This window comes from Blennius ocellaris (assembly GCF_963422515.1).
Source record: "Blennius ocellaris genome assembly, chromosome: 17".
NCBI classification, from domain to species: Eukaryota; Metazoa; Chordata; class Actinopteri; order Blenniiformes; family Blenniidae; genus Blennius; species Blennius ocellaris.
In genome coordinates, this window is record NC_137666.1 from 13,997,089 (window position 1) to 14,011,206 (window position 14,118).

At 44.7% G+C, this 14,118-nt stretch overlaps 1 protein-coding gene across 1 annotated transcript in view; it reads right to left on the minus strand.

The window, feature by feature from the left end:
* The window catches only part of ralgapa2 (Ral GTPase activating protein catalytic subunit alpha 2), a 101,516-nt gene that overhangs the window by 8,490 nt on the left and 78,908 nt on the right, over positions 1-14,118 (minus strand). Inside the window, exon 39 of the mRNA XM_080513392.1 lies at positions 1,879-2,000. Coding sequence (XP_080369518.1) covers positions 1,879-2,000 — 122 coding nt within the window. The remainder of the gene's footprint in view (positions 1-1,878; positions 2,001-14,118) is intronic.

Sequence of the window (14,118 nt, forward strand, 5' to 3'; positions counted from 1 at the left end):
AGCGCTTCCCTGGATTCTTTGCATCCAAAATCGTCCGTTTAAGGTTAATTGTTGACTCTAAATTGCTCATAGGTGTGAATGTGAGTGTGCGTGTGGTCGTTGTGTTGGTCCTGCGATGGACTGGTGACCTGCTGAACGTTCACGCTGCCTTCATCCACAGTGAGCTGGAATCAGATCCAACTCATAGCAATGAACAGGTTCAAAGATAAATTATGGTCTAAAAATATGATTTGAAATTTAGCTTTAAAATTATTCTTTTTTATATCAATGTATCAAGTTGCATTTATCATGTTAGTATTTTGTGTCATTTTTATTTGTGTATGGTCAGTATCCGCTCTTTAAGCGGTGATGAGCGAAGGTGTGACCTGAGGTCAGTGTGACGAGTTGTTACACATATAGCTGAAGAGATGGGCCAACAGTATAAAAATGTGGCATCCATTTCCATCCTAAATATTACACCTGTGACCTGAGTGACGACAGTCCGACACACGCAAGCATTCTGGAGGAAAAAAAAAAAAAAAAAAAATTGCAGGCACTTCATTTTCCTCGCAAAATGTGACGGAAAAACTTCATATACTCTAAGTCACATTGACAACATACACACCCTGACAGGTTTGAAAATGAGTAGAAAGTTGGTGTGAGAGGTGTGGCATTGTGAAGTGCTTTCCTTGTCAAAACACAAAGTGTGTCGGGATCCAATAGAGTGGAAAAGTGCAATCCGGTATTGATTTCAGTGCTGCTGCGGATCGATCAGCGCGGGTACAAGTAGGAAGAACAAGATAAGACACGTTTTTCCATTCTATTCATCACCGACTGATAAGAGCGCTGTGCTGACATCCGCGAGCGGCTGTTTGTCGGTCGGACCTGTTAAGTGTTGGTGAATGAGCTCATGAAGACAGAGGCCCACAAACGTGCACACGCATGCACACACACACAAACAAATACACACGCACACACACACGCGCACGCACGCACACACACACACGCACACACACGCACACACACGCTCTGCCATTTAAAAGGCTGCTTATATTCATAGGAAAGTAATTGCACGGAAAGATGCCGTTTGGAAAAAAAAAAAAAAGAAGAAGAGATGAACAAAGTAGCGTGAGTGGGGCTTGAGGAAGTGGAGAAAGCAGAGTGTTTGAAGTCAGTCGGACGGCGTGAAGAGCCCGGGGCCCGCCGTTTGATATTCATCAGCGAGCGTAGGCGTGGAAGACGAGTGGCGAGAATGAAGGGACGGGAGGAGGAGACGAAAGAGGGACAAACAGGTGTGTGGTGGAAGAGGAAGTGGAAAAATTGTCCAAACAGAGATGACGAAGAAGAAGGAAGAAAGCTGGAGTGGAAAATTCACGGGAGCAATCAATATTTAGCAGAGGTCGAAAAGGACAAAAGAATTTCTATTCAGGTAAACGCTAGTGTTACACTGCTCAAAAAGTACTCGATTACAAGTACAGATGATGTTGTGTACTTGTATTAGTTATAGTTTTACCTCATTGATTTTCTGCCAATCTAGAAAAATGTGACTATTTTTGAAAAATGTCTTTGTTGAAAAATTACATATTGGCTCCAAAAAAACAGATTGAAAGGTTTGATTAATATGTCAAATTGTGCTTTACTTCATAGTGACTTCTGAATTTAAAAGTAGTGAAGTAGATTAGATGGCATGTGTATTTAAGTAGAAGTAAAGTTACATAACGGAAGAAAAAAAACCACACACATACACACACACCGTAAAAGTCTTGAACAGTAATCTGAGTATTTGTGTTTTGTTACTTCATCCCTGATGAGTCGTGAGACAGAATGAGAGAAGTGAATGAGGTGGAGTGGATACAAAGGAGGAAGAGGACAGAAATGCTTCGGTGGTTCATTTCTCACCTGTTCCACTCATCGGGTATCCAGGAGAGGGAGAGAAGACCTGCGAGGCAAAGTCTTCAAAGGTCATCACCTCCCTGTGGTTCTGAACAATGGCCTCCAAGTAGAGGGCCCGCTCCTCGTAGCTGGTTGTGTTGCGTCAAGGGAGAATTCATAATGACACGTGGAAAAGGTACACAATACGGCAACACGTTTTACATTTGCATGTGATTTAACCATAACATCTCGGACACAATTCAACAGTTAGGAACAGCGATAGCAGTGGCTACATTTTATAGCAATTCTATGAAAGCGAGCTGGGAGAGTGAGAGGCGGCTCCACCGGGCCAGGAGGCTCCACCATCAGCGATACGGCCAGAAGCAAAGATGGGACAATCAGCCCTTCCACCCGGCCCAAAATGAGAACACAGTCTCCAAAATAATCATAAAAAAAAAAAAAGAGAAAGAAAGAATACATCACAACTGGCGTGATGCTCAAAACCTCTCCTCTCCCGCCTCTCCTCCCTCTCTCCTCTCTAATAGAACCCCTGCTGCAGGCGGCATGTCTAGGACCACCCTCCCCGATGTGCTGCCTGCCACTTCTCCGTGCCATCAGGGGGAAAATTGGAGCCATTTGAAATTCAGAGTGACAAGCAGTGACTGGGGCCTGGGCAGCCAGCATGCAGGATGGATGGCTGGATTTGAAATGGGAAAGCTCCAAAAAAATAAAATAAATATATAATAAATAAGCCCGGAAAATGGGAGCTGGGTGAGGGCGGAAAACATTCTGATGGCCATTATCATATGATTATCATAGATATATCGCGCTAAGTCTGTTGTGGAATGGAGGCAAGTGCTGGATAAAATGTGGTGGAGGAAACTATTGAAGTGAAAAAGGTCTATCTGATGGCGTAATGACAGTAAACACTGGGATTCAGGAGTGTGTATGTGTGCACATGTTGCTGAATGAGCCTGATTATTCTCAGCTGTCTGTTGTGGCCGTGTTTCCTTCGACAGACGACACCTGACAAATTGCTTGACAAACACGCGCAGTCTCACTCTGAAACAAACACGACTCCGGCTCCCCAACACCGACAACCCTCCCCCCCCCCTCTTCCCCTCTTCTCATTATCGATGCCAGTGTGGAGTGACACGCGGCCGCCGCCGTCGCCAAGGCTGGAGCAGGCCGAGCGGAGATAGGCTGGACTGGGCCGAGAGGCTCCGGTCTGGGTTAGATAGATAGGACGAGACAGTGGCTGGGCAGGCGGCCTGCAGTGGGCACATGCCGCCACAGCAGGGGCCACAGGCAGCCATGACCAATGGCTTTGAGGGGAACCGTGGCAAACAAGGGATGACGGGCACCTGAGCCGGGGACACACCAGAGGGGTTTGGTGGCCAAGCTGCTTGGAGAGGTGGAAATATACAGAGGGCAAAAATAAGCCAGGGCGAAGTCACCGAATAGAAGAGGACCCGTTTGTATTTAGACACGTGGTGTGAAAAAGCCGCAGGCATCACCTTTTAAAATCAGTTCATCTTTTATATTGCTTAAACCAACTGAGGTTCAGGGGGTGCCGACGCTCCTCCCCGCCGACGACAGGTGAAGATTCATACTTGATATTAGAGTGCATGTGTTTTAACGGTTAGAGGAAACCAGAGTACCCTGGGAAAACCTAGAGATACATAAATACAACATGCAAACGCAACACAAGAAAATGAAAGAGTGGGAGCAGTACACCACCCTCGGGTCTCACTTTTTATTATTTACTGCAAGAGTTTAATATTTTAGCAAGATGCAAATCCAGGCGTGAATTGCTATTTTAATGAACATTGCTTAATGAGAATGAATAATTTAATTGTGTGATACTTATAGACGTGTTTAAGAATGGTATTATAATTTTTTCCTCATATATAATTTTTTATCACTTAATTCCCAAATTTAAAACTCTGCCGGTGTTATCTCTCAAAATAAATAAATATCTATACATTTACATGCATGGAAATATTTTCCAGAAATGCAGATATGTTCGACATTTTAATAGTGAATAACTACAATTCAACCCTGCAAGGTGCTTTGTGATATGTTTTAGCATTTTCCTGCATGTATTCGACACAGAGATATGATTCAGGGAAGAAAAAACAAAACAGCAAGAGATCCATTAAAACACAATCCAACACTTCCAACCTCAAGAGAAGGCAGACAAAAATAAATAAATAAATAAATAAATGGACTGTAAAACTTGCCTCTCAGTTTTTAGACTAATATCCTTTATCTAATTGACTATTCTGCACAGAAATCACCCCCCATGAGATCCATCACCGTCTTCCAGCCTTAGCCAGACATGCAACGTCACTGTTTTCTGTCACTTGCTGGAAACAGTGTTGGACAAAGAGTGGGCATACCAGGCTCTGCTGCCATGGTAACTTGGGTCACAGCTCTGTGTGGTGGGTCATATCCAGGGTTTTGTGGAGGCCAGACAGAAGGAAAAAGCAAAAAACAAAACACAAAAAAACCCAAATGTGGATGCAGAGGTGACAAGTGGATAACAAAATAAAGAAGGCGGGAACTGATGGCAAGAAGTGTGAAAAACTTAGAAGGGAGCAGAGAAAGGAAAAACAAGGAGGGATGGGGAGAGAGAACCTCGGCACAGCGTGGGTCAATAGAGCCATATGGCTGTCCATTATCAGAGATGCAGATGACTGCAGGCCTGTTATTGAGATTCCTAAAGCAAATATTGACTCCAGCTGGAGCAGACGCTCTCCCCGACTCTGACACACGCCTCTCCTCCACCACTTCCTTCCGCTGCCCTCTACCCAAGTAAGACAAATGGATTATAGTGGGTGAGAAAAAGAAAAGAAAAAAGAAAAGAACTTCAAAGGATAAAATGAAGGGAGATGGTGTGGAATTATCAAAAGATGGGAAAAATATGGGAGGCGGCGGTGCAGAAAGACATGTGGTGAGGGAGGGAGACTAATAAAAGGTATTTTGGATGAGTGAAAGCGAGAGCCATCATCAGCTCACTTAAGTAAATGTACGATGCTATCTGCTGGGTAAAAAAAAAAAAAAAAATTGCTGCACAGAAATCAGACCTGATGCGCCGTGAGGGGTAATCTTGCCGTCTCTCCCGCACACTCTCATTTTTGTGCTTGCCTCTAATTACTAAGCCATGGGCACAGCTTGTTCCCCTGCATATGCACAGATGCTGCTCCCTCAGTGCAGTAACTTAATCAAGGGACACGTCCAGAGCTGTGACGCAAAGGCTGTGTCCATGCCATGGACACCACAACCCATTGACACTGACCTACTTCAGGTGGGGGAAATACAGTAATCTGCAACTACAGCTAAAGAGTGGTTGACAATGGTTCAGGGTTATGATGCTGGAAAGGTAAGACCGCAACATTACAAGACCTTGAACTATTTGAAAAGGTAACCTGTTAGAAATGCCCCTGTCTTGAGAGCGCTCCGCTCCATTCTGCACCCATAAAATTCCTCATAAAAGCAGGGATGATATCTAAAGAGGAAAATTCAGACAGGTCTACATTTCCACAGATGGACTGCAATTCCAGTCACCCGTGACATAACTGTCATTTACAGCTGAACTGGGTGGAACAGCAAGACAAGCAAGCGTCTGGGAGGAGAGTGTCGAGCACCACTTTGGGAATTTCCAAGGAACCCCTGCGTTCCAAGTGGCTGCATTCCTATTAGAGAGAAGAAGGAAACCAATGTAATGTCTATGAAGCGTGGAGACCATGGCGATAGTAACGAAGGGAGGAAAAAAATAAAACTCCCTGGTCAGACTTAATGTAAAACAACTTTAGTTAGGAGACTGATATTTGGAGATATGGTGGTCATCAAACATGAGGATATGAGGTTTGGGCATTAGTGGATGCTATAAAGAGAAGAGACGCTATAGTCAGGGATATCACCTGCACATTTGGGAGAATGTGTTTATGTGTCCTTCATCATCCTGTCCTCTGCTTGCCGTCCTTCTTTTGTCCTCTCTGGTGACAAAGGCTGAGGGCGAGCTTTAGAAAGGCACGACCTCAGACACCCACTGCTTATACCTGTGCAGACAAATGTGAGTGTATATAAGGCTCCACATACGTGTACATACATATGCATCATTGGGTGTGTGCACATATGTATACATATGCATGCATGCTGTCCAGATGGCAAGGGAGTGGCTCCTGGGGAATGGTGGGGGGTCAAGCAGCTTTGTGGATCAAAGCCAAGGTCAGGGCAGCTGCAGTGGCCCATGTTCAAGGTGAATGGAGGCCTCAGATGGCTCTTCATTAGCAGGCTGCTCCATCCCCACTGGACCCCATTCGGCCAACCGCCACCAAAGCTCATCATCATCTCTCTCCCTTTTTCTCCCAGCATCCACAGGGACCGGGTCCTAAAAATGCCTGTCCACTGGGATCCATCGCTGTGTTGCACGTGACCTGACCCAACACACGCAAGCGCACACATGCTCTCACACCGGTGCTTGCGCTCACGCAGGGATTCAAGGAGCGTAGGAGCACCCTCCATCCCACACACACGCTTCCCCCAAAAGAGCCCAAGTTGACCTCTGAACCGGCGTCTCTCTGGAGAGCAGCATCCTGACTATCCGGCCCGAGTCTTTGTGTTCATGGGTGTCCCCGCTGACTAAAATCCTCACGTCACCACTGGCCCCTGACACACACTCGACATCTTTCAAACACGCAGAGCCTTTAAACACACACAGCCAGCAGGGGCGATTATGCATGGTGGCTTCAGGAAGCAATCCTTTACTAAAAGGTGCCTCGAATGGAAACATTCAGTTTTCTCAACACTGGCAGATTGTGTCATCCTGAAGGCGAAATGAAGATGTGTGTGTATCCCCTTGATGCAAAAACTAGACTTTCAAGCAATTATTAATGCTGTGCTCTTAATGTGACAATGATATTTGTCATGTGGGTGTTTGCAAAGCTGAGAGTATAATGTGAATACACTTTTGTTTTCATGATAAACCCTGAAAATGCCAGAGTCGTATTGAGAGAACACTGAATGAGACTATTTAGGGATTACACAGGAACTTTGTTTTATAGCGTAAGATTTACACCATGACTAACATTAACACTGATAAGACGGATAGCAACAGTGATGCACACACACACAGTCTAATCTCTTGAAATGATCAGATGGAGGGGAGGTTCAGATTAGGCCAAGAAGAATTAGAAGGGGTCTTAAAGCACCCCCATACTTACGTTTCACTATCTAAGCTCCGATTCTATCCACTTCCAAGTCATAGGTTGTGCATAGTTTCAAAGCTGCATTTATCAATTTGACTGGTGGCTGCACGTCACTTAATTAGGTTTCATCATAAAAAAGAGCAATAATGTGGGGGGAAAAAAACAACCTTGCAAGCAATGCAGTGTGACAACTGCTTTTCTAATGAGGGATTTCTTGTTGACATGCAGTCAACAGGACCAACTTCCGAAGCAGCACAATTTTATGTTTTTAGAAATAAAAGAAAAGTAAAATCTTTGCGACGACATAACCACTCTGATGTTCCTCAGGCCTCCGTGGCAGCAGTCAAGGTTAATCCTGTTTGTAGAACGTTCTGGTTAAAGGGGGCTCTTCTCAGTGAAGAGGGACAGTTTTGAGTTGATGTGGAGGGGGGCCTTGAAGGTGCTTGACCTGCTCCCCTCCCTCCTCTCTTAGCTCCACATCTGCCCATTTAGCTGGACCAATCAGCTTGACCTTGGTGAGGAGAGGAACTCAGGAGTAGCTCATAGTGCCATTGACTTCCAGCAGCCACATAATTGGCCTGTTGAGAAGGACATGGTTTTATTTGGGAGGGGTGTGTGAGTGGTCTGTGTGCTGGTGAAAACCAGATGTTGTCATTGTGATTTTTGTTGTCAGACATGACACCCTATCTCAGTATGTCATGCGTGCATCTCGCGCAGCATTGTTGACCCAGTGCACACAAGTGGCAAAAATACAAGTAAAATAAAGAATTACGGCAAAGTCTGATGATCTTAATGACTCTCATATGCATCATGCTTTTAGTCGTTGAAATAACTTACGGTGAAGCAATGAATGCTACCAAGTGTATAGGAATAAATGGGTTCAAAATAACAAGGTATAACAGTGCCACTGCAGTGAGGCACCGGCATTTACGAATCCATACGATGGCATATGGGTGCACTGTTGGTCTGGAAAAACGTCAGAATAGCAGTGAAATCAGGTGGGGGGAAATAAAAGGAGTGTGCCATGAACATATTATCTGGGCTACTAAAAACAAGGGAATACAACTATGGAGAATGAAAGAAGAAATGGGAAGGAGGGAGGGGGAAAGATGGAAAAGAGGGAGGAAAGAAAGAGATAAAGCAGAGCAGGTGTTGATTGGAGAGAGGCCGGGCGGTGAGTGCCAGCGGTACCTGTTGTCACAGCGAGGACTGAGGTGTGAAGCTCGTCTCAGCAGAGGCCCTCAGAGGTGTGAGGTGATTATGGGAAAATGGGGAGGAAGACAGAGACATTTAGAGGGAGAGATATGGGGAGAAAGAAAGACCGGGACAGGGGGAGTGAATGTGGCAATAAAGCTGGCTGCAGGAATAATGGCAAGGTGGGAAAGAACAACAGATTGAGATGGATGAAGTGCGAGTGTGTATGATAGAAAGCAGACAGTAGGCTGATTGCATAGTGTGCATGTATGTATGGCTGCGTATGTGTGTGTTGTTCCCATTTTAGCAGCTACTCAAACTTTGGTGTCTCATTAAACAGCTTTTTACTGTGGACAGCTGTAGCGCCAGCACAGAAACCGCCTAAATGTGTCACGGATGCATTATGATGAATGGAGGTGTTTGTGTGTCCATTTTCGAGGTGAGACACAACATCAGATGCTCTGGAGGAAAAGCCGGTTTCAGAGTTTTTTTTTTCTTTTTTTACAAGTAGCCTAATTAGTGGGTTCAGGAAACTGGAGCTCGCGAGCCCCTAAGGAGTCAGGTCAAACCGTAAGCCCAGGTTAATGACACCTCCTGAGGGGTAGCTTTCCCACAGCAAGAGCTTTCTAAGCTCCAACCTCCACACCTCTCTACCGTCCATCTGGCATTCAGACAGCGGGACGGGGAGTTATGGCTGTGACATCACTCCTAACCTGTGACATCATCACTGCCCATCAGTGATTTCACGCAGGTTTGCCACAGCTGCAGACCAAATCTGATGTCGGCTAGCTGGCATGACCGGGTTATTTACGACGTGACTGCAGGAAGTAGTCACCCATTTTCTCAAGTCTCTGGCAGCCCACCATTCCTCTGGGGGACACTAAAAATCGATTTCTGCTTCATAACAAATCATCGGAGCAGCACCTGCACTAAGGTCAATGTTGACCTTTTCGACTTAGTTGGAACCAACTGATCGTTGGGACTTCACAGAATATAAATGGGAAAGTGGCAAGTCACTTTCACACCCAACTAGAGACGCGGAATAGCCATAAGATACCTGGTGATGTCATCATTTGTTGTAGCGTGGTTTGTTCAACACAACACGACTGTCATCAAAGCCCACCGGGCTTGTGTATTCAGATGAGCGGAGTCTGTAACCAATCTCCTTTTCAAAAGGACTCTGGCCTCCATTGATGAGTCCTAACACAGCAGCCTTAGATGTGAAACACAAAGGATCGACATGATTAATCAAACACAGACCCATTATAGCCAGACAGTCACACAGGCCTCCACTGTGTATTAACAGAAAGTCATAATAAGATGAGCTACAAAAGGCTGATAGGGATGAAGATTAACAGATACAGTTCGGTGAGTGGCTGGGTGAGAGTTCTCTCTCAAGGTCTCCTTTGTCAGTGACGATGGCCAGAGTGACACGAATGTCTGAAAACCTCTGGAAACATTATTAGGTCAGGACAAAGGTGGGCATCTTATGAGCTATCTGGGGTGAATATGCGTCATATTCGTCTTCCAGTTCCTGAAATTTGAATTGTTTAGAGTCACGACAGGCGAGCAACAGCATCTATCTGATCTCAATTTGAACTTTTAATAAAAAGTCAAAGATGAAACAGGAAAGGGCACGGCGATGCAAGATTGCGTTTCAGATCCATCTGCGTACTTTGAAGAAATTCCACCTTTTCTTTCTTTCTTTCAACTTTGCAAATAAAACTTACAACTTCATGGATTCTCTCGAGCTACACATTCAGCCCACCTGTACTCACCTGAATAAGCGAGTGCCTACCAGAGCACCTTGATATTCTGGAACGTGTTTGACACCTTGAGACAACCAGGATGAGACTTAAATTGCAAGCGCAAAAAGCCAACCTTGGGCCATGCGAAATGACTCAGATTTTAACCCTACAATACCACTGCTCAGACAAGGTCTAATAAAATATTAAAACAAAATGAACTGAGGCCTTCTGCAATTTTAATGATGCTTGTGGCATCTGCAACACAATAACCGTGATGCATTAACGCCAAGCATCTCCGTCTACTTCACCGCCAAGACATGTGGCATATAAAGTGTCTTGTTCCTTCATTGCCCCTTATGTGAAAGGTTCATTGGACCAATTAGGCTGCCTGGCCTTATGTGAAATGCCAGGCATTTAGTGGGAATGATAATTATTAGCGCTAGGTTACATATCCGAGGTAGATAAACAGAACAGGCTTAGTTACTGTGGGACAAGAGGGATTTCATTTGCCTCTGTATTTGCATTTTTGACATATTTCAGTCGATCTTGTTGTTATTCCAATGAAATCCAAATCCATTCTAAAAATAACGGACTGGACTGTGCACATACTATTTTGTCAAGAGGTGTGAATATCGGCTTCTCTTTTTATGGGTCAACTATGCAATACAAATACTTTTCCTTTCAATGATTAGTCAAATTACCTTCAATGGATGAAACGTTACATTATTGCAATCACGGTGTGAAAAGAAGCATGGAGTTATATGGGCTGGAAGGGATTGTAGGACAACTCGTCCATGAAACTGCAACCCCGGACAACTCAGTCCACGGATGATATTTCAGAACTTTTGTTGAGAAAATAGATCCTGCACAATGAACTTATACATATTATTTCTGAGTGATATTTAATATATTTTTTTTAATATATGTAGTATATGTCCATATATATTTAGTGTCGTATCATATGGCTTTAGTTGTCGTGAAGAGTGGACGGGTTTTCCGTTCACCGTTGGAAGGTAGCCAAAAATGAAGCTCTGTCTTCTACTTGCTATGTTTGCAAGGGATGAGGGCGACAGTATAGCAAGATGTATGCATGTGTGCACACATAAGCATGCGCGTCGAGAGAAACCCACACACTGAACCTAAGGCTAAAAAGAAAATAGACTTCTGTGTTGGCAACAGCTTTTTCCTAATCCTCGCCCCTGGGCTATATTGTGCAGTCAAGCAGGCTATTACATGGCAACAATTAGGGGGGCTGCAGCCCAACACCTGGTCGTCTCCTATTCTGGCCCTTCAGTGGCAGCTGACTGTACAGTCTCACAGCCAGGTGGCCCTCCTTCAATGACATTAGCTAGTCACTCCAGGGTTAATCAGGAGCCTGCCATCATCCAGTGGGCATGCATGGACCCCCATTCAGAGTGGACGCTTTCATAAGGAACAGGGACGATGGAGACAATGTTGTTATAAAAACTTGTTCAACTGAAGATCTCTGACAGAGACCCCACATAATCAAATGTGAACTTGGAGGGGGGGGGGTTAGGGCCCCTCGGATTCATGGTCTAAGTTCGACGCACTGCCTTGATTGGTTGAGGCGTAGCTCGCAGCACGTCAACTGTGCATCCTGCAGATTATAATGGACCTTTTCAGGGCTCGACAAAAACAGATGGAGTAGCGGGAAGTGCTATACATCCACGCAGACGGACGACGATGTGGGGGGAGGGAAACTGGATTTTGTCAAAGTCGGCAGATACAAAAACAAGTGGGTGTAGCTAGAGCAGGCCAGGCTATATCTACATGCACAAAGCCTCGTTCCAAAGCCCCCTGGCTTGAAGATCTGAGGGTAAATAACACTCATTAGAATAACAAAAGCTATAGATTTGTACCCAAATCAGCTAGAGTCTCATCAATAGTAATTAGAAGCTATACATAACTAATGAAGATGTGCAAGCTACATTACACAAAGATACCAAGAGCTGCCAAGTGTCTAAACACAGTGCAGGATAAGTAGATGTCTGTAGCAAAGGGCCTCGTTTACATTTTTCTTTTTTTAAACATACAAGTCCCAGGTGAAGTATTAAAAGAAAATTGCTAATTATGGTATGTGGAGACATTCAAATCAAAGTTATAGTGTATGACCAAAAGAGGCACAGTGGATGCCACTACCAGATGCTTCAACAACTAACAATAGTCTCTTTTTGTTCAACAACACACTCAATTTGATTACAGCCTGTTGCAGTGCAGTGACACTGTAAGATCTGCCCAATATTTCTCATTGCTTCTCTTTCAACCAAAGCCACCACTTAACAATGAAACGCAGAATCTCAGTATTAACACATCAAAGGCTGCTTGCTGTAAGAGGAAGCAAACAATGCACAGCAATGCGCACTTAAATGTTTTTTTTTTGTATTTATTATTATTGCTTTGTTTGCCTTTGCCTGTCTGTCAATGCAGAAAATTCCATTTAGTGCAAAAATGCAAATGCTGCGAGGCACAAGGACACCCTCTGAAAGAGAACAATGGCCACAGGCCAGCGGAGGAGCAGACAGTGCCTTTGAACCATTTGAAGAGAAATTAATGCGCAACTTATAAATAATCAACTAATTCCTTCTTAAAACAGCCAATTAAGTCTGCAACATTAAAAGCACAGTCTTATGTGAAAAAAAAGAGCCAGTCTGGTCTGAGAACCAATAAAAAGATTTGAAAATGTAATGGCTATTTAGGGACAAAGACGCCCAATAATGTCAGAAGGTGTCTTCACAAGAGTCCCAGAAAAGCCTGCTACACATCAAAGAGCGAGAGATTCCAGCGGAGAGCGATGAGTGACATTTCACTGACATTTCCCTGCAGCATTCAACGTGGCGCTGTCTGGAGACGGCATCAAAAATATCTATGGATATGCTTGAATGAGACACAGGCGTTAAGGGATGCAGGTTCTTTCAGGGGACGGCCTCGGCTGTGGGGCCAGTGATGAGGAGCCTGGACCCTGGGAGATTGAATGGTAATCACTGGAGCACAGATAATGGATGATTGAAGGCTCTTTCTACGCCGCTGTTGGATTTCAATATCAGAGAGGCCCTAGAATTGGGATTCTTATCAGGGGCGGTGTGTCAAACAAAGGAGAGCCGAGCGTGAAATATGGGGTCCAACTCAGGCACACGACCATGGCGATTAGCACAAGGATAAAAAAGGCCGCGCAAACAAAAGAGGGCAGCTTTTTCTGCACAAAGGGCTGTCCACTGCCTTGTAGCAAAGAGACACGGAAGGAAGAAGGGACATAAAAGGAAAGAAAGAGGGACAACTTGGTGTTAAAAGGAGGACAGGACAAGAGTTTTGTTGAGATGGCTGGAAGATGAATAGTGACAGGACCGACTGTTAAAGAGTGTTCCAGATCCTCTGCTTCTGAAGAGGAATAATGGACCAGCAGGGATGAAATGCAATACACCCCGCCTCAAAGCCATTCATTCGCATCCAAACAAACTCACATCATCATTCACGCACACACAAACACACATGGTGGCACGAGGCTTCACATCCCTGCCAAGTCCGTCACAAAAAACAAAACAAAAAACAACAAAATTATTCCCATTTATCCCCAGATTCCAAGCACTACAGCTTGCCAGGAAAGCTCATTAACCCTCCCTTCAAGAACCCTGAGACAAAAGAGGGGAAAACAAAACATAACTAATCAATGAGTACGCGCCCATTGAGGACGGTGGGGGGGTGCAAGAACGCGCATCCATTTGGATAACCTGAGAGGGCCAACAGCTTTTTCTTTAGTGTTGCATTGGCTGGCTGCAGGGTGGAAAAAGAAAGTTCATTAATTAAACAGGGCTGGGGGTAACAGATGGAATGGCTAGCTGGATGCTAATCACTTAAAGCGGACAGACAGGTTTTTACACCCAAGCTCGAAGCTGCACCGCCGCACATCAATCACAATGAACGTGGCTTCCCAACGGCAGTGCAAGGCAGCACGGGGCCCCCGTGGCAACGCCGGGGTCAGGCTATCCCGAATAAGGGTTCAAAGACTTATTAGCAAAACATTAATTATGACCATTTTAATCTTGGTTCTTTGAACATTTTGAACACTTTTGTACAGTATTTCCTATAAGCGAGGC